The sequence below is a fragment of the Gopherus evgoodei genome, chromosome 1, assembly GCF_007399415.2.
Source record: "Gopherus evgoodei ecotype Sinaloan lineage chromosome 1, rGopEvg1_v1.p, whole genome shotgun sequence".
In the NCBI taxonomy this organism is placed as follows: domain Eukaryota; kingdom Metazoa; phylum Chordata; order Testudines; family Testudinidae; genus Gopherus; species Gopherus evgoodei.
This window is the reverse complement of record NC_044322.1, coordinates 330,909,332-330,930,066: the sequence shown is the minus strand read 5'-3', so window position 1 is coordinate 330,930,066 and position 20,735 is coordinate 330,909,332. Positions and strand designations below refer to the sequence as shown.

Below are 20,735 nucleotides of genomic sequence, written 5' to 3'. Positions count from 1 at the left end.
TTTAACATCCCTGCCCCTTTTGCCTCCCCCTTTGGCAGCCCTGCTGATAGGGTCCATATAGGCAGGAACACTGCCGACAGGGTGGTCAGGAGGGGGCAAAAGGGACTGTTGCCCAGTCTAATAGGGTTGAGAGTTTAGACTGTGTCATTTTTTTAATTTTATTTTGCTAACACAGGCTGAGTTTTGGCCTATCACTTAAAATCTCTTTTGCAGTCAATACATTTGTTTTATTGTTTATCTTTACCAGTGAGTTTGTATGAAGTTGGCAAATCTGCTCAGGCTTTTGATGTATGTCCACTTTCCATTGATGAAGTGGTAAACTAATTAATAAATCTGCTGCTCGTCTTGAGCAGTGCAAGACAGTATATTTCTGAGGTGCAAGGCTGGGAGCTGGGGGAATTTGGCTGGTGCCTTAATTTATGTGATTCATGAGTGGCTCTGGGAGCATTCATGCAATCTAGCTGGGTGTTGGGTGGCCACCATGCAGTTGTGCTGAGTGATAGCAGCACCTGGAGGGGTTTGCTGCTGGTCACTAGCAAGGCATTTTGAGAGAATGCCCAGGCTGGAGACAGTTCAGGGGGCACAGTGGTCCCACAGTCCCAAGTTGCACCCCAGGTATCCTGTCACATCTAGCCTTTCATGTAAATACACCACTTTGACAACAAAGTGTCTTGTAAGAAAATGGGATTCCCAAAGGGCCAGCCTTTGAATAAGTAGTAATGTTCTTCGATGTCCTAAGACCAAGAATGCATAAATATCTTCCTCTGGAAGATGTGGAATTGTTTCCAGACACACAATCTTCAGTTCTTGACCAGGTAGTTTATTTCTGAGATGAGGATGGGTGGAAGCTTTTTTTTTTTTTAAGAATCAAGGAACACATTGGTATAAATGTTTTTTCAGTTATAGTAGTACAGGCTCAATGGAATTATTTGCAATGATGAGCTGTTTTTTCCCCAGTTCATTTGTTCCTAGTATTAAGAACATACTTGATGCGGGAAACTGAAGGAGTTTCCAATAAGCCACATTTTGTAATCTCAACCACTTTTGTGATGGTTATGTGATTTATAACTATTTAGGAACCAGGAGATTGTGAGAGGGACACTAGGGTTCTCTTACTTAGATTCTCTGGGGATGCTTCGGAAAGCCTCAAACACACATTAGTTTTTGCTACTTACTGATATGAGGCTGAGAATTATCACACCATTTGATATGCCATCTTTGGGAACATTTCAACTGGAGTTTTCAGAAAAATTGGTCCTTACTCTTAGTTTAGTATGAGATGGATATTGAAGGTTAAGTAGCTGACTTAAGGAATTAAGTGTGGTCTTTTTTTTTCTGGTCTTTGTCATACTTGGCTCCATTTTTTTTGCTTGCTCCCCAAGAGGTGAATATGGTCACACAACAGCTCCTCCAGCTCACTGGAAGAACCCTCAAGCAAACAATCAAGTTTACCTTTTGGGTTTCTACCTCAGATGCACTATAAGTATCATATCATAGACTTTTAAAGATTATCCTAATTGGATGCATGGCCATCTCCATTCCTGCACAAAGATAGATATCAATGTTTTCCTGCCATGACTAGAGAAGGCAGTCAGCAAATCATGACCAATTTTTCAAAGGCCAAACTGCTTTTTAACCAGGGAATCCTTGAAAGTACTAGAGTTCAGCATAGAACACTGGTCTTGGATAATGCAGCCTCAAACACCAGTCTCTCCAGAAGAGGCTTGTTGGTATAGATAGCAGTGGCCCCCACACAATATGACACTTTCCCTCTTTATGAAACAGCCAGAAAGAGATTAAGTTAATGACATGGTCGCAGTTCCTTAATCTAATTTACCTCTGGGAGAAAGGACACTAAACCAAGATTCCACAGGGGCCAAATGCAGGACAAAATTATCAGTTGAGAAAGAAATTTTATTTCAAGTTTCTAAGGGGGTATTACAAACCATAGAGAATAAAAACATCAAAAGGTATTTAAAAAGTAATTGACTTTCCCTTTAAAATAAAGATTCAAGCAGGTTTAACAATGCAGAATGCTATTCAATGAATTAAAAAAAAGATTTTAAAAGTATTGGTTTTGCTGTATTCGCTAATCCATTATAAAAAAAGCTGGGCATAAATACTTTGTGCACTCATATGCATTATTTGGTGTTGCATATTATATAACTTGGTACAGTATTTAAGATATCACTGCAAAAAAGAGTTCAACACAGTGCATTTATAAATAATGGAGTCATTATAAATCACATTGCAAACATACCTTGCCATTTTCATTGTTACAAATTCAGTATTTCAGTGAACGTAGGAATAAAGTAGCTACAACAATCAATATCTTGACTTTATTTTTTTAATATAAAAAAATGCAGTTCTGGAAACCCACCCTTCTTTCTTTTCCCTCACCCATACATAATGCTTTACTTCTTAAAAATAAAAATAAAGTACTAATTCTATATACATCACATGTACCATACAAAAATGTATCCAAAGTTTCTATTGCTACCGAAGTGTTCTAAATTAAAAGTTACATAAATCCCCTCATTGGAAACAAAGGCATACAGGTTACAAAAAATCAAATTACACACAAGCCATCAAGTAATTTTATACAATTTCCAATACATTTTTCTCCCAAAGCAAGTTGTCTTCTCATGTGCCTGTATAAAAATGCATATCAATATACTTTGTCAAATTTATTTTTCATTATAAAGCAAATTAATACATTTTCTACAATAAATAAAACAGGGAGGCACATATCTGAAAAAAATAAAATCTATGGGAGATAGATGGGATGGTTTGGAAAAAAAATGTGCTCACTGGCTTTAAGCCAATTTTGTTTAAAACAAAGAAAAAATGGGAAAAAATCTCTTAAAAAGTTATTTTGGGCAATAATGGAGTGTTTTTGGTGATTTGCAAGTGATGTACATAGCATAATTTTACTCTTGATGCCTTTCTCACAAAGTACCCTCCAAAATAATGTAATTTTCTCTCTTAAAATACACATTTGTCATTGTAAATTTACATCAATCTTAAATATGTGGTACTTTGTGCAAAGAGCAATGATTTACACAAAATTAAAACATTCACAAGTCTTTCAAAAGCTACAGATCAAGGAAAAATGATACAAGCAGCACCATACTGTATAATATATGATTTACGCAAACATATCTTTGATGTTATTTTGATGTTAGGCTTTAAGATTCACTAAGCACCTTAAGCTGGAAGATGGTGCTTATGTACTTTACTTTTTTTTTTTTTTAACATGTAAAAAAAACATGGAAAATGAGAACCTACTCTCTCCCCATCAAAATTAAAAAAGGGAATTAAAGAGCTACCTCTAAAATCAGAATAAGTTAAGTGTTGAATATATATATATGTACAATTTATGAACACTATGAACAAGACATTTTAACAGGTTTAGTGGAAAATCCTCCAAACTACAACACAATGATAAAATCATTAATCTGTATGGCAATGGTGATTTAGAGAAACTGCTCAACTGTTTGAAGTTTGCAGAACTCAGCCACTGAATCAATGATTAAGGAGTTGTATTGTCAATACATTCTTTTAGACAATGAGGTTTATTAATAAAGTTCAAGTCTATATGTGGTGTGTTTCTTGCCTTGGTAGCACCTTTGTTAGTCAATATCACTGAAGTCGCTAACTGGTTCTCCATGGACTCTACTTAGATGAGTCATAGCACGATCAAAAGCAATTCTCACAGCTTTACGAATGCTTGAGTTTCGACCTTCCATCATCTTTAACTTGTCTATGGTCTCATCAATCCCCAGGGGAACCATTTTGGATTTTGGAAGCCATTGCCTATAAATAGGATAAAATAAATCTTAGGTTAAATAAAACATAGATCAACAGGATTGTCCTTACATAGGACTAAACTAGCTCTTATGTAATGCTTCTCATGCAGTGTGTCAAAACAATATCTCTCTTTAAAAAAAAAATCCAATAGCAAAATTCTTACCAAAGATAGGACAACTGTGTTTTTAACGTGGGTTTTAAGAGAAGCAGCATCAGCCTCTTGAATAAACAAGACTTACAAATCCAACAGGCACCATAGGATTGTAATTGATGGCAAATACTGACTTCAATAGGAGTCAGTCTGATGCAACATCATATCTAGGTATTAAAACAACTCAGGCTTAGATTAGAAAGTAATGGATTGTTTTCAGTCACTACTAGATTCAGCTGTTTTTACCTGTAGAATTTTTGTAAAAATTATTCATTCTTCAATTTCCATCACTGCACAAAGATTTTTGCAAAAGTTTGGTTACGCCACACTCTAACGTTTTAGTTTTGGTCTCCAATAGGCAGTTCCATAGTCAATGAATTCCTGCTCAGTCCCGCATTCTGCATTTACGCTACATTTTAATAGAACCAATTCAGTGCATAAGGTAGAGATTATGCAGCTCACTCTTCTATGTTAGGTAATAATTACTAAAGCCAGGTGTTTTTTAAAAATCAATGCTATTCACAAGCTTGCCGAAAGTTTGAGCACACTTTTTGTGGGGTGTCTGAGGCAACTTTCATAAACAACCCAAGAAGGAGGAGAATAGATGTAATAATGCCTCCCTTATAGCCACTGACCTGGGATGTGGGAGACCAAGGTTCTGCTCCCCTCTCTGCCTGATAAAGAAAAGGGATTTTGACTTGGGAATCCCACTGTTCAGGCAAGAAACCTAGCCACTGGGCGATGGGGTATTCTGACATGGGAGTCTCAATCTCTCCTGTTGAAGCTGTTCCACTGCTATTACTAAAAGCAATTACTCATTGGAGCAGGGATTTGAACTTAGGTCTCCCACCTCCCTAGTGAGTAGCCCAACCAACAGGCTACAGAGTCATTCTAACTCTCTCTCTGGCCCAATAACCATTATTTATACAAAGTGGAACAGCTTCAACAGAATAGACTGACAGACCCACCATCAGAATATCACATAGTCTAGTGACTAGGGCACTCTCCTGCAATGTGGAGACCCAAGTTCAAATCCCTTCACCCTGTCAGGCAGAGGGGGGGAATTGAACCCATACAGACTCAAACTTACATCCCAGGTCAGTGCCCTACCTGGTGGGCTAAATCTTAGGCTGGCACCATCATATCTCATTTTGTTAATTTAGTCATTTAAAACACACACAGAAACAAAAGGTTTCTAATCAAACAAAATGTTTCATTCACCCAAAACAGATTATTCTGATTTGCCATTTTGTTCAAATTCTGTTAAAACAGAACTGAATTTTTTTATTTTTTTCCATAACTGCCAGTGAACCGAGAAAGTCAACTGTTCACCCAGCTCTATAGTTAAGACATTAACAGCTGCAAAAATAAAGAACTCTGAACTACAGCCTTACAAGTACAGAAGCTCCGCAAAGTCGGGAATGTATCTCCAATTACGCCAAAAAAAACCCAACCAACCTTACGGAACTTTTTTTGTAAGTCTGGATTTCCGAAAGTTGGGTTTGTGTAACCAGGGAGCATCTGTACAAGGAGAATATCTGTTTACATAAAATCAACCAATCAATAAATTCATTTAGTTCATCTTTAAAAAGAGATGCCATTTTAGTCAACTCAGTTTTCTTAGGCTTTAGATACTTTAAAGATATTCTCAAGGTAAAAATGAAATTGTTTTGAAATAAAATATTTCAATATAATCTACATATTAAGGGATAGCAGAAGCTATGCTTCTGATCAGTTAAACTATTCAAACTTGTAGGATGGGGGGCCCTTTTAAAACTGAATATGAATCAAATTTTTACTGACAGTCTTTAAGGGAGAAACTTTGTTACCAAATTATTATTCATTGTTAGTATTACTGTAGTGCCTAGGAGCCCTAGGACATCATTGTGCTAAGTGCTACACAGAGCAAAGAGATGGTGCCTATCCCAAAGAATTTACAATCTAAATATAAGACGAAAGACCACAGATGAAGATAGAGACACAGATGGGAGAGTACACGGTAACAATAAGACAATATTGGTCAGCATGAGAGACAGTGGTCTCAGCACACCAGCAGTCAGGCCTGTCAAGATTATTGTGGGCATCACAGTAAATGAGAGTTCTAAGGAAGGATTTGAAGGAGAATGAGTGAAATTTGCAGATGTTCAAGAGGAGCTCTTCCCAAATGTGAGGTAAAGCATGAAGGTGCTTGTTCAAAATTTTAACAAGTGGGCAATGAAGGCTGTCATTGTGGACCAAAGGCCCGGGTCAACATCCTGATAGAGAAAGAGTGGGGACAAGTTATGAAGTACCTTGAAAGTGAAGACAAGTAGCGTACATCTGATGTGATAAAGAATGGGGAGTCAGTGGAGGAACGCAAAGAGAGTGACATGGTCAAAGTGAAGAGGCTAGGAAAATGATCTTTGCAGAAACTTTCTGAATGGGTATCAGTGGGACAAAACTGCATTTGTCAAGGCCAGATAAAAGGACATTCCAGTAGTCGATATGCAAGATTATGACAGCTTGGGTAAGAGTTTTAGTTGTAAAGGTGGACAGGAAAAAACATATATTAGATATGATATGAAGAAAGAAGCTGAAAGATTTAGACACAAATATGTGTAAGGGCCTAGAAAGAGGTCCAAATCAAAGATGATGCCCAGGTTAGGGACCTGAGTGACAGTCAGGATGGTAGCATTGTCCACAGTGATCTAGGAAGGTGGTAATAAGGGAGGGCTGAGCAGGAAGGATTAAGAACTCTGTTTTAGCCATGTTGAGCTTGAGTTTATAGCTAAACATCCACAAGGAGATTTTAGTGAGAAAGGCCATGTTCATTTGGCCTGATAGGATTGCCTCGTGGAGTCCTTTCAGCTACTGGAGAGAACATTTGGCACTGCTAATTAGCATTATCGTGCTAATGGAGGTGCCTATCCAAAAACCGTGCTGTCAAGTGTAACAGTCATACACCTGAATGCCTGAGTCTGTCATAGTGTTGTGTCAGCAGTTACCGGAAACATCTGGAGCAGAAGTGAAGGTTGTTTTGACATGCAGAGATGGGGGAACCAGAACTGGTGAGGCCAGAACACAGTTTGTGGAGGATGCCGCGAGAGGAAGGGATGCGACGAGCATTGCCTAGTAAGTGGGCACCAAGTGCCTCCCCTGGAACAATACTGGTGCACTTGATGTTAGTGTGAGATGCAAAGAGGTGTCTGACTGGTGTACTCCAGCGACTATGATGTCCATGATTATTTCATAGTGCAATTCCCCTTCATGGTTGGTTGCAAAGTCACATTCTGGGTGTCATGCAGCTATTCTGCTGACAAAAGTATATGATGTGGGATGCACTATTTTCAGAGGCAAATCACCTTCATACACAGCACTGGGGAATGTGTGCCCCCTTGTCTGTTTATGTAGTATACTGTGGTGGTGTCTGACATGATGAAGACATGTCGACAGCTGGTAACAAAAAAGTGGCATGCTTTGCATAATGCCCGAAGCTTGAGAATTTTTATGTGCACCCTAGCCACTTGCGTGGTCCAGCTGACTTTTGTCATGTGATCTCCAATGTGAGCATCCCAGCCTCAGAGTATGGTGTCCCATGGATTGATGCACAGAAGAAGATTCTTTATGGCCATAGCCGTAGCCAGCAACAGTGCCAGCAGCCGAAGGGTGTGACATATATGCACGCCACCATATGCCCTAGGATGGAGAGGCAGGTCCTGGCCAAGACTGAAGGGCTGAAGATTATCAGGGCTATTTGGTCCAGTAGGGTCTGGAATCTGTCCTGTGGTAGATAAGCTCGTGCAAAGGTTGCATCGATGTGAGCTCGTGTGAACTCCAGGAATTGACAAGGTGCAAAGTTGATTTTTCAATGTTGATGCTCACTCCTAGGGAGGGGAGAAGCTGGGACACTGATGCTCAAGCTTCCTTGAACCACGCTGCCAGCACCCAGTCATTCAAGTATGGAAAGCCAAGGATTCCCTAATGTTGTAGGTGAGTCACTACCACAGAGAAAACCTTGTTGAAAACTTGTGGGCAAGTGGTAAGTCCAAATGGGAGATCCCTGTATTGGAAGTGTCGATACTCCACTTTGAACCACAGGAACTTTCTGTGGGTCGGATGTATGTCGATATGGAAGTAGACATCTTGCATGTCAAGAGCCATAAACCACATGCATTTTTCTAGTGAGGGAATGATGGCCGCAAGTGTGACCATACGAAATTTCGGCCTGCAAATTGATCAGTTGAGGTGTCAGAGATCCAAGATTGGTCTCCATCCCCCTTTCTTTTTGGTACCTGAAAATAATTGGAATAGAACACCATGGCTCCACTGCTCCTCTCTGGAGAAGAGATTCCACCTCCAGGGTAAGAATACTGTTGTGAGAGGGATATCTGAGGGGCAAGAGATGTAGAGGCGGCGTTGTCATAAACTCAATGGTGGAGCCGCGTCGAATGATGTCTGTTGTTACAGCTCTCCAAGCTGGTAGAATGAATTTGAGATGATCCCCAAAAGGCATGGAGGATGGAAGCACTGGTGTATGGAGTGGCTAACAGCTCCCCAGGTGCACTCAGAAATACTGTTTTCATGATAACTGAGCGTGTTGTGCAGAGGTCTGTGCTGCCAGAACTGGCGGACGGGCTCTGTGAACTTAGGGTGCTTTTGAGGAGGTTTGTAGGCCCATTGGTGGTAAAGTGAGGAGTTTTATAGTGTTGGGCTGGTGGTGGGCGATAACATTTTCTCTTTGGTGCTGATGTATATATGCCCAAGGATCGTAAGGTGGCTCTAGAGTCCGTTAGTGAGTGTAAGGAATCATCAGTTTTCTGGTTGAAGAGGTGTGATTCATCAACGCGAAGGTTCTCGATTGTATTCTTCACCTCTGTAGGGAAACCTGAAGAGTGTAACCAGGATTCCCTTCTCATGACAATTCCAGTTGCCAATACACACAAGATGCGTCTGCTGAACCAACTGCAGCCTGAAGTATGGCCCTAGTGACCAACTTGATTTCCTGTAAAATTGTTTGGAATCAACTACGATCCTTCTGAGGTAGCTTATGTGCAAATTTCTCCATCCGGCCATAGTTTATAAAGTCATTCTTCACCATCAGTGCCAAGCAGTCAGAGATCCACAATTGTAATCCAGCTGAGAAGAAGACCACCTTTCGACCCATGCAGTCCTGTCTTTTCCCCTCCTTGTCTGCCAGAGTGCACTATGGGTGTTGCTGTTTTGTCTGCTACAATGCAGCCTGTATTACCAAGGAGTTAAGTAGAGGGTGTGAAAATAAAATTTCTGAACCTTTTGGGGGATGTATCTTTTTTTCTGCCCCTTAAAAGTCAGTGCACACGTGGCTGGGGTATGCCACCAGGTGCATGCCAGCTGAAGAATGGCATAATTGTTCTGGTGCTGATGTATGCAAAATGCCTAGTAGCTGGTGCTGACTGTCCTGCATCTCTTCCAATGGGATATTGAGAGCATTCTACATAGTAGTTCTTGAAAATGATGATAGTCATCTGATGGGCAGGAAGATCTCGATGATACAGAAGGGAAATCTCTCTGGATCTGCTGGTACCATCAGAGCTGGGCTGATTTGAGCATCATCTAACTCCATTTCTGAATGTCTATTGGATGAAGGACGGGTTGGTGAAACAAGAGTTCTTGGATTCAGATGAGTTAGACTTTTGCATGAATGGTGGTGCTGATGGAGCCACTGGAACGGAATGCATTAGAGAAGCACAGTCAGCAAGAGGCAGATGTAACGCAGGAGATGGGGCCTTCTGCACAGGTGAGTGCACCTGAACACACATAGACGTCGCTCCTTCCAGGGCGAGCAGTTCATGAGGGCTGGGAGTGCTTCTGCTTCTCTCTGGAGTCAATGGTATCTGGTCTATTGACGGTAAAGGCATCGGGGTCGGTAGCACTGGTACCAGCGTATCTGGTAGGAGGCTCTGCAGTTGGGGGAGGGCTCTGCCGACATAAGGGAGATTCCCCAGCCAGGATCCAACTTGGGGACCATGGCTATCTTCATGAGGTGCTTCTTGAGGAGGAGAGTTTAGCCTTCCCATGTATGGGCAGGGAAAGAGAGGCAGATACTTTATCTGGAGGCATTGTGGGCTTCCCCCAACCAGTACAAACAGCATCAGTGTTCACTACTGATGGAAAAGGAATGAGGGCAGACACGGGGGTTGGGAATGTTTGGCAGGAAAAAGCATCCCAAGTCCTCAATTATAAAAACTCATGGAAATGACCAAAGTACAACAAAAAACAATAAAATCCTAACTATGAACAAAAAAACATTTTTTGTATAAAAACCCCTTGAAAATATGTTACTAAGAATGACAGGTCAGCGGAAGCTACAACTTGGATCATGTAGCAGTGAGAAGGAACTGGAGATGTGGCCAGTCCACCCTGCCCTTTATTGCCTCGGGAAAAACTATGAGGGAATACAAGGGCGCCTGACTGGACTACCAACCAATACTACTTTGAAAAGCTCTGGCTCTGGGTGCATACACGTAACCCTTAGTAGAAAACAGTAGGGACCATCACTCAAAGTAGTCGTCAGATATTTCAGATGAAGAGATAGATATACACAGAAATGTAGACGATCATCCTCTGAACAGGTTTTGCAATCAAAGGAAGAATTTTAATATGCCAATATCAAAACAATGGTTGGTTCTGATACCGAACCTGTACTAAGGAACGATAATATCTAGTTTATAGTCATACTGTTCTTCCAAACTGGCAGTAAATAAGTGTCATTTAGCAAGATGTCTGGTTCCAACAACATATTCAGAGACGCTAAACATTAAATACACATTAAAGTTTATATATGGGGAGAGAATGGTGTTTCAACTTTCTTTTTAAACTAAAATATGGCTTATTGCTTTGGATTATAAATTAGTGCATTAAACTATATGTTTCTTACATTTGATTAAATAACGATACATACCAACTTCTTTTATTGTCAAAAAACAAAACTAAGAAAAGCCTCTCATCAGATTTGGTCTGCATTTGTTCTCCAATTTTCAATACATCTAGAGGTGGCACTGGTATTGTAACACCATTGTGATGACCGGCAACACGAGGCATCTTAGGGTCAATAATCTACAAATGGAAAAAAAGAACAATTCCTAATTTTTTTAAATCTGTGTTCACTAATAGTTAAAGGTTTCTTTATTATGAATGTATTTAATGGGAAAATACTATACAAATCAAACAGACAATGTGTATAAATTTAGGCCTTGCTACACAAACTTGTACTGATTTAATGAAACAAACCATCTCATTTTGGATTAGCTGAAATAAACCTGGTTTAAAGGAAAATAAGAGTGTCCACAATGCATTTTAAACCTCGTATAATTAAACTAGTTTAAAATAATATCTTCACTGGTGCCATGCTGCACGAAGAAATGCCCTTAGAGATAACAAATTCAGAACACTAAAATACAATTGACAAATGCACAAATAAGTTTAGAAACACAGGCCAAGATTTTTAAAAGCAATTAGTGATATTCCATCTATCAAGTTTTGGTGTCCAACTGAGACACCTAAAAGGAGGATTGATTTTCAGAATGTGGGTGATTTGACAATTTCTGAAAATTAGGCCACTTTAAAGATGTCTCAGACTGGGCTCCCTAAAACTGAGACAAAATTGACTCAAAATTCAGTAGCTGCATTTGAAAATCTTGGCTATTGGTTTATGATGCCCAATCAGCCTATCTGTCTTCAAGTCTAGTACTCTGTCTTTATTTAATGATCAATAGTTGATGCTTCAAAGGAAGGTAAAAAGCCACCAAATATGCAACTAGTTAATTCTGCAATGCTGAACATGGAGGTTGAGGGAGAAATTCCTTCCTAGCCCCTGGAGATGCTCAGCAAACACAAGGAATCAGGACAGTTAGTTACCATTTTCTAGCATGTATCTACTATTAACAGCCATAAGATTATCTCCCTACTTTAAAAGTCTAGCCACAGTATTTGAACAATTTCTCATAATACTGAACACCAGAGGCTGACTATTCACTGCAAGAAATAGTATTTTCTCTGTGTATTATCCATCTAAAACTGTTAATTTAATGGAATTAACTGTTATTCTCAAAGCAATAACAGTGTGACCGAAAAGCTTCCCCTATCTGCTCCATCATTTTGCATGTTTCAATTGAGCCTATACCAGTTCTGGCTGATCCTAGGGTTTTTTTTGTATAAGCCAAAAGAGTTACAGAAATAGAATTTTCTTACACTTGTTTTGCAGCAGACAACAGCATACAATTCCTGTACTGATAAAAAGTCAGCCTGATGTTTATTCTAATTTGCCTTCTTATAAACAATGCAACATTCTCTTGTACAAAACATGCTGGTCAATCTATTTTGCTTACAAGACAGGTATTCTGAATCCTATAGGATGCATTTATGGTGGCTCACTATCAACCCACGATGTCACTGTCTGCTATTGTACAAACTCTGTGTAATGAAGTTTCATGCAAAATATTAAGTAAGGAAAAGTGAAAATTCATTTGATCTTATGGGTCCATTTATGTACAGAGTTTGGAAATAGTGAAATAAGTTTCAGTGTAATACTGGTGGTATGCTGTAGACTCACCAGTGCTGGATAGGAGGGATATCCACTGCATTTGGCCCACACTACTTTTAGAGGCTCAAGAACAGATGTTGCAGCATCAGTTGAAATCCACATACTGCTATGTCCAACTTCTAAGAAAAATCACAATAAAACAGTAGTAGTGTAAAGATTCAGAGCTTGGGTTACCCATCTGCAACTCTTCACTATGGGCCATTTTATCAGCCCCTCTAATTATTATTGCTAATACTCTGCACCCACACAGCATCTTTCATCCAAAGATATCAAAGTACACTCAAATCATAAAACCTGCAACATTTCAGTGAGGTATGCTAGTATTTTACAGATGGATTAACTAAAACGCAGAAGGATAAAGGCCAAGATGTTCAAGGGTGACTAGATTATAGGTGCCTCATTGTCTTAAAGGGTCATGTTTTCAGAAGGTGGGTGCTCAGCACGTTCTGATAATCAGACCTCTTTAGCTTGTTTTAAATTGGGCACCCAAAATCCCTAGTTACTTCTCAAAATCTTGGCCATAATTACTTGCCCAATGTCATCGAGCAAGTTAGTGGCTATTGTGATTTACAATTTTGGATCTTCAAATCTCAGGTATGTTCCAACGGGTGGATTTAATGAGAAGCACGGTTGGCATTTGATGACTTATAAAAGACGGTTACTCACCTTTGTAACTGTTGTTCTTCGAGATGTGTTGCTCATATCCATTCCAGTTAGGTGTGTGCGCCGCGCGTGCACATTCGTCGGAAAACTTTTACCCTAGCAACTCAGTGGGCCGGCAGGTCGCCCCCTAGAGTGGCGCCACCATGGCGCTTGATATATACTCCTGCCGGCCCACCCGCTCCTCAGTTCCTTCTTGCCGGCTACTCCGACAGTGGGGAAGGAGGGCGGGTGTGGAATGGATATGAGCAACACATCTCGAAGAACAACAGTTACAAAGGTGAGTAACCGTCTTTTCTTCTTCGAGTGATTGCTCATATCCATTCCAGTTAGGTGAATCCCAAGCCTTACAAAGGCGGTGGGGTCGGAGTGAAATGTGGCAGAATGAAAACTGCTGAGCCAGAGGCTACAGCCTCTCTTGACTGTTGAACCAGGGCATACTGCGAAGCAAAGGTATGGACCGAGGACCAATGGAGCTTCGCGACAGATCTCGTGGGTAGAAACACGAGCCAGCAAGGCGGCAGATGAAGCCTGAGCCCTGGTAGAATGCACGGTGATGTGGCTTGGGGAAATATGAGCCAAATCATAACAAGTGGGGATGTCCGCCATCACCCAAGATGAGATCCTCTGAGAGGAAAACAAGCAAGCCCTCCCTGTGGCCCGCTACCGGGACAGAGCTGGGGCACCTTAGGAAATGGTTCTGTCAGCACAATATAATGTGAGCACTCCACAGATGTCCAAGGAGTGCAATGGTTGTGCCCACTGCGTTGAGCTGTGGGTAACATGAAAGGCCGAAACCACCTTAGGGAGGAAAGCCGGGTGCGGTCATAACTGCACCTTGTCTTTGTGAAACTTAGTGTACGGTGGAACCTCCGTAAGAGCTCTGAGCTCGGAGACCCGTCTGGCCAAGACTAGGCTGAGGTCCTAGGTTGGGGCTGGGCGGCGCACCCGAGGGTGCCAGCGCTCCAAGCCCTTGAGGGGCCTCGAACCCATAGAGCGTGAGTACACGGAACGTCCACCTTAGCCTGCTGGAAGATAGAGATGGCTGCTGAGCGTATCCTCAGCGATGATACTGCCAGGTCCTGCCGCTGAAGGCCAGAGGCAGGCCAAATAGAGGGGGATCAAGCCCTCAGCAGGAGCAAGATCGAGCGTATTGCAGCTGTAGAAGAAATGCTTCCACCTGGCCCGGTACATTGAGCAGGTGGAAGGCTGCCTGTCACCCCCGACTCAGGTACGCAGCAGCCACCGTGAGGCGAAGAGGCTGCAGATTCGAGTGACGAAGCCTGTCGTTGCCCTGAATGATGAGGTCTGGGTGGGGTGGAAGGGTAATTGGGTCTGTTACCAACAGGCCGAGCAACGTGGTATATCAGTGCTGCCTGGACCACTCTGTAGTGATCATGATGATGCGCGCTCTGCCCCTGCGGAGTTTGAGCAGGACCTAATGAACCAGTGGGAACAGTGGGAAGGCATAATGCAGTTGGTCTTTCCACGGCATCAGGAACACGTCCAAGATCGATTCCGAGGAGAGACCCTGGAAGGAGCAGAACACCTGGCATTTCCTGCTCTCGCGGTGAGCGTGGGAGAAAGGACGTCGCCAGCTCCATCGAGTGTGCCATGCAGAAGACCCGGAAATGGATGGCCTCCTGACAAAAAAGGGGGGAGGACTATGTCCCTCCCTGGATACTTATGAAGCACATGGCCGTTGTGTTGGCTGTAAACACCGAGATACAACGGCCTCGCAGCTGCCGCTGGAACCCCTGGCACGCCAGGTGGACTACTCTCATTTTTGGGGCATTGATGAGGAATGCCAGCTCCCTAGAAGACCAAAGGCCTTAAGCTCGGAGGTGACCATGAGCACTCGAGCAGAGAGATGATGCGTCCGTCGTCAAGGGCAGTGAGGGCTGGGGCGGATGAAACCGCATCCCTGTCCACACCAAGGAGGGAGTTAGCCACCACTCTAGGGAGCCTAAGGTGTTCGAGGGAACGGTGACTACCATGACCAGCTCCCTGTCCGGGCGGTACGCCGAGGAGGGCCGGACTTGGAGAGGACGGAGGCGGAGCTTGGCGTGTTTGGTTACAAACTTGCAGGCAACCATGGACCCAGGAGACTGAGACAAGAACGAGCTGAGGTCGTTGGGAAAGCCTTCAGACCTCAGATGATTGTTGCCATCGCCTAAAACTGCAGTTGTGATAAGCAGGCTCCGGCTAGGTAGGAGACCAGGATAGCCCCTAGGAAGCCCAACCTCTGCGTGGGAACCAGAGTGGATTGCTCTATAGTAATCATCAGGCCTTGACCTGTGAATAAGACCGTGACAATGCCCACGCGCTGAGTGGTTTGTGTCTCAGAGTCTCCTCGGATAAGCGAATCGTCCAGATACGGAAAAACGCATATCCGACATCAGCGACGGTAGGCGGCGACTACGGCCGTAAACCAGGAGTATTGACAGTTGGCTATAAAGCGGAGGCATCTCCTGTGCGGAGGGAAGATGGCATTGCGAAAGTACGCGTCCTTCATATCCAGGGCGGCATAGTAGCCCCCAGGAGGTAATGGTTCCCAGGGATACCATGCAGAACTTCAACCTTATCCTAAACCGGTTGAGTCCGTGCAGGACCAGGAAGGTCTGGGACCTGCGTTCGAGTGGGGGACTAGGGCATAACGGGAGTAAAACCCCTTGCCCCTTTCGTCCGCTGAAGGGGGACAGGGCTGGAGCAAATTAAAGGTGGTACCTATGCTCCATCGTGCGCAGGACCCAGCGATCTGAAAGTAACTGGGGCCACGCCAGGAGAAAGCGGGATCCCGGCCTGTGACTGGTACACCGCCCTCAGGCGAACCTTGGAAGGTTCGTCTTCGGTCCCAGTGGTAATTGCGAGGGACCTTGACTTTGGCTCTTTAGGGGTCCTGACGTTCGTCTGCGACCACCTTGGCCTTGCCGTTTGCCAGAGTTCTGCCTCTGGCTAGGTACAGAGTATGGCGGCTGGGGCCAGAAAGGCCTGCGTTTTGGTCGCTAGCGTATGCATGCTGTGAGAGCGCATTAGGACCCTATTGTCCATCAGGCTTCGCAGCCTGGGGCTGTCCCTGCCGCGAAGAGGCCTTTACCAGCAAAGGGTAAATCCTGAATGGCATACTGCAGCTCCGGCCGGAGGTATGAAACCTGAATCCATGAAATGCACCTCATGGCGACACCCAAGGCCAGAGTCCTGGCCGCAGAGTCTGCTGCGTCCAATGAGGCCTGGAGGCACGCTTTGGGAACCTTCTTTCCCCCGTCCTCCAAGACGGCAGCGAACTCCTGGTGGGAGTTTTGTGGGAGAAACTCCTTCACCCAGGTGCTATAATTATCGCAGCTAAGCAAGGCTTGTTGCTTTGCTACCCAGAGCTGCAGGGCCTCTGCAGAGTACACCTGGTGGCCAAGCAGGTTCATTCGCCAAGCCTCTTTCGGCTTCGGGGCTGGTGCCCGCTGGCCATCATATCAGAATCGTGGTCCTGAGCATAAAATCTGCGCATATGGGATGACACGGATGCATGTCCGGACGGCCATGGAGGTACTAAAAGAAGGCACAGGCAGAGTCTCTGACTCATTCGGACCTTGCCCAACTCGGCACCGGGGACCGGCACCGGGAGGCGTATCGGTACCTGGAACGAGATCCAGACCCGCAACCAGAACGGTGCCGGGAGGTCGACCGAGATCTCGAGGCTCGGGGAGAGGCTACAGGAGTCAAGGCACCTGCCGCGGTGCCGGGAGTCGGAACGGTGCCGATAGTGGGTCGGCGAACGGGATACCGACCGGTGCAGCGAGTGTGACCAGTACCGATGAGGAAAACAGCACTGGGACTGCCAGTGGTGTCCGGCGTGCCGACAGGACTTGGAGTGTCTGCGGGACCGTGATCATGAACGGTGCCGCTCTGCTGTGCTGACAGAGGATGGTCACCTGAAGAGACTGTATTACCCGCACCGGCGGTGTCGGGGTCAGGCAGCATCGACTCTGTCATGGCACTGAGAGCCCTCGCCGTTGGTAACGTCTCCGGCGTGGAGGGAACAGCAGGCTCAACCACAGTGCATACTGGGGAGCTGTCAGGCACCGGATTCGACGGCCCTCGTGGGACCGGGATCAATGGTACCGAGGTCGTCAGAGCTTCAGTAGGTGTCGGTGCCGGGCGGTCTGAGTTAGATAAGCTGTCTGGCTGCGGTGCCGTCAGCACGGAAGCAGCAGGAGCAATAAGCTCAACCACGGCGCGTGCCGGGGAGCCGTCGGGCACCGGATTCGATAGCCCTTGTGGGACTGGAATCGACTGTGCCGACGTTGTCGGTGCCTCAGAGGCGTCGGTGCCGGGCAATCCGACTTAGACTAGCCCTCTGGCTGCGGTGCCGTTGGCACGGAAGCAGCAGGAGCAGTCGCTCAACCACGGCGCGTGCCGGAGAGCCGTCAGGCACCGGATTCTACGGCCCTTGTGGGACCGGGATCGACGGTGCCGACGTCGTCGGTGCCGTAGCAGGTGTTGGTGCCGGGCGATCCGACTTAGACGAGCTCTCTGGCTGCGGTGCCGTTGGCACGGAAGCAGCAGGAGCAGTAGCTCAACCACGGCGCGTGCCGGGGAGCCGTCGGGCACCGGATTCTACGGCCCTTGTGGGACCGGGATCGACGGTGCCGACGTCGTCGGTGCCGTAGCAGGTGTCGGTGCCGGGCGATCCGACTTAGACGAGCTCTCTGGCTGCGGTGCCGCTGGCACGGAAGCAGCAGGAGTAGTAGCTCAACCACGGCGCGTGCCGGGGAGCCGTCAGGCACCGGATTCTACGGCCCTCGTGGGACCGGGATCGACGGTGCCGACGTCGTCGGTGCCGGGCGATCCGTCTTAGACGAGCTCTCTGGCTGCGGTGCAGTTGGCACGGAAGCAGCAGGAGCAGTAAGCTCTACCACGGCGCGTGCCGGGGAGCTGCCAGGCACCGGATTCAGTGGCCCTGGGGGACTGGAATCGACGGTGCCGATGTCATCGGTGCCTCTGCAGGTGTCGGTGCCGGGTAATCCAACTTAGACGAGCTCTCTGGCTGCGATGCAGGTGGCACGGAAGCAGCAGGAGCAGGGGGCTCAACCACGGCGCGTGCCGGGGAGCCGTCAGGCACCAGCAGGAATCGTAGGCTCTCTCGACCTCGGAAGAAGGGAGCGGTGCTGAGTCGACATCGGTGCCGAAAGGCCTTGATAGTACCGGCGGGGTCCGGTGCCTAGAAGGCGCTTCTGTCCACCGCTTGAACATCGCTCGGCGCCCAAGGTGGAGGGCTAAGTGAAAGTCCCGCACCTTTTTGTTCTCGGCTTAAAAGCCTTGCAAATGGGGCACTTAGCTGTCAAGTGTGATTCCTTGAGGCACTTCAAACAGGAGTCGTGTAGATCTCCCTTCGGCCGCGGCTTCTGGCAGGCCGGGCCCATTTTAAAACCCGGTGAGCCATGCATGGGCTCCGGCACCGGGATCATGGAAGGGGCTACTTCCTGAACCCCGCTAACTAAACTAACCATGTTAGCAAAGAAAACACGCATAACTATACAATATATATATATATAAAAGGGTTATTATACGAGAAATACGAGTAGCTAGGGAAGTGGAGGTCAGCTAAGCCGCGCTCCACTGTTCCAACGACCGACACGGGCGGTAAGAAGGAACTGAGGAGCAGGTGGGCCGGCAGGAGTATATATCAAGCGCCATGGTGACACCACTCTAGGGGGTGACCTGCCGGCCCACTGAGTTGCTAGGGTAAAAGTTTTCCGACGAATGTGCACGCGCGGCGCACACACCTAACTGGAATGGATATGAGCAATCACTCGAAGAAGAACTACTGTTCTGCCATTTACATGGTATACCAGCCTTTTGATTTGCAAAAGAGCAAACTCAGGAGTAGATCCTCTCTGCTGTTCTTCTCCTCAGCTCTTTTCATCCTCCATTGATCTTTTCTGTCTCTATCTTGCCTTTCCCTGGGGCAGCTGTCAAAGCTCCTTTCTTTACTACCAAAGCCCAGAACAGGCTACAGGACAGTATAAAGTTGCTGCAGTGCTTATTTCTCCACAGCAGGCAGCACAGTAGGCATCTGAGGCTGAATAAAGCTACCTCCATCTGTTCTCTCAGTTCCCCTCCTCCTTCCTGGTAACCACGACTGGAAGGAAGGAAAGAAAAGACAAACTGACTGCAGGGCATAAAGGCAGTCACAGACCAGAGAGAAGATGTGGCCTATAAAGATGTACAGGGATGAGGGTGGGAACAGAGAATGGGGAGCAAGGGACAAAGATATTCCTCTTATCTCTTATGTGGGAAAGTAGGATGGGGATCAGAGAACTAGAAGGAAATTAAGAGGCTCAGAGCTCCAGGGTTAGTTGAGACCCTGATTGTTGCAGCAGATGAAACTCTGACAAGAGCACCAAAAAAACCTACCACACTGTGAGAAATTACAGTCATTTTCAATTTTCAGGTAACATGGCCATACCGAACAGAAGAATTTTTTGACATGTCAAGGAAAAATACATTCTTCAGATTTGAAATGAGTAATGCTTCTAGTGAAAACAACAAGAACATGTTTCCCACCCAGTAAAGATCAAGAAGGTTGTTGTAAAATTCCTAAGGATGGTGGTTTGTTTTCTGAACACTAGAAGTACCCAGTAGATGCTGTAGAAAGTCAGAGAATAATATATACTTTTAGCATAGAAAAGTTGTATAGTTTTCTTGGACAAAATTTTCAAATGTGGGCATCTAAATCCATTATATTTCATTTTCAGAGGTGTAGGCACTCAGTACTTCCAAAAAAAATGGGCCAGCCACTTATTTTGGTAACTAACGTTTGGCACTCAAATTTGTAAACACTGGCCATATTGATAAAAATCTCCATGTCACCTACTCATCACCATGTCATGGCCAAGATGTCAGAAGTTTTAAAGCTCAAATAACACAACAGTGAAATATGATTTATTACAGTATCAATATAAGCAAAACCCAAGACAGTTTTCCCAGCAGTTTTAAATGGTGGTGAGACTCCCACTGACTTCAATGGGCTTTGGATCAGGCTTTCATCATAATGCAGGATTGCATTATACTGATTTACTCTTGATGGCACAATTCTACTTTTTAATACTAAACCATTCAGCCAGGAAGGGGGTGGGAACCTTATTTATTTTCTTCACGTGTAATTTTTGTAGATTTTTTTGAGAAATGAGAAAAGGTAGTATTCAGAAAATTTTATACAAACGTAACACTTTCTTTATCAAAACCATACAATATTTTTCAATACGTAAGTGACAAGAGAACGTAAGGACAAGAGAACATAAGTTTTAGGGTTCTGGTGATATCATAAACTACCCTTTTAAGATCTTGGTTAAGGAAAGAAGATATCCAAAAATATTATGGAAAGAGTTGTGCTAATTCCAAGTGAATAGTTTTGGCAAGATTTCAAATATAACAAAATTGTCAACAGTCATTTCCAGCACGACTGACAGGTAAACTGGTTTAGGTACATTCTCTATTGCTCCGTTCTCTTAATTCCATCTTGAGCTTCATTAAGATCCCAAATAATGCAGATACAGG

At 44.8% G+C, this 20,735-nt stretch overlaps 1 protein-coding gene across 4 annotated transcripts in view; it reads right to left on the bottom strand.

Moving 5' to 3' along the window:
• Positions 1-1,896: 1,896 nt before the first annotated feature.
• BRD1 (bromodomain containing 1) overlaps positions 1,897-20,735 on the bottom strand; it is a 112,101-nt gene continuing 93,262 nt past the window's right edge. For all 4 annotated transcript variants that reach the window (XM_030549243.1, XM_030549242.1, XM_030549246.1 and 1 more), the window contains 3 exons: positions 12,531-12,640; positions 10,881-11,035; positions 1,897-3,816 (listed from right to left, as the gene is read on the bottom strand). In XM_030549243.1, the coding sequence (XP_030405103.1) occupies positions 3,633-3,816; positions 10,881-11,035; positions 12,531-12,640 (449 nt within the window). In that variant the 3' untranslated portion in view covers positions 1,897-3,632. The remainder of the gene's footprint in view (positions 3,817-10,880; positions 11,036-12,530; positions 12,641-20,735) is intronic.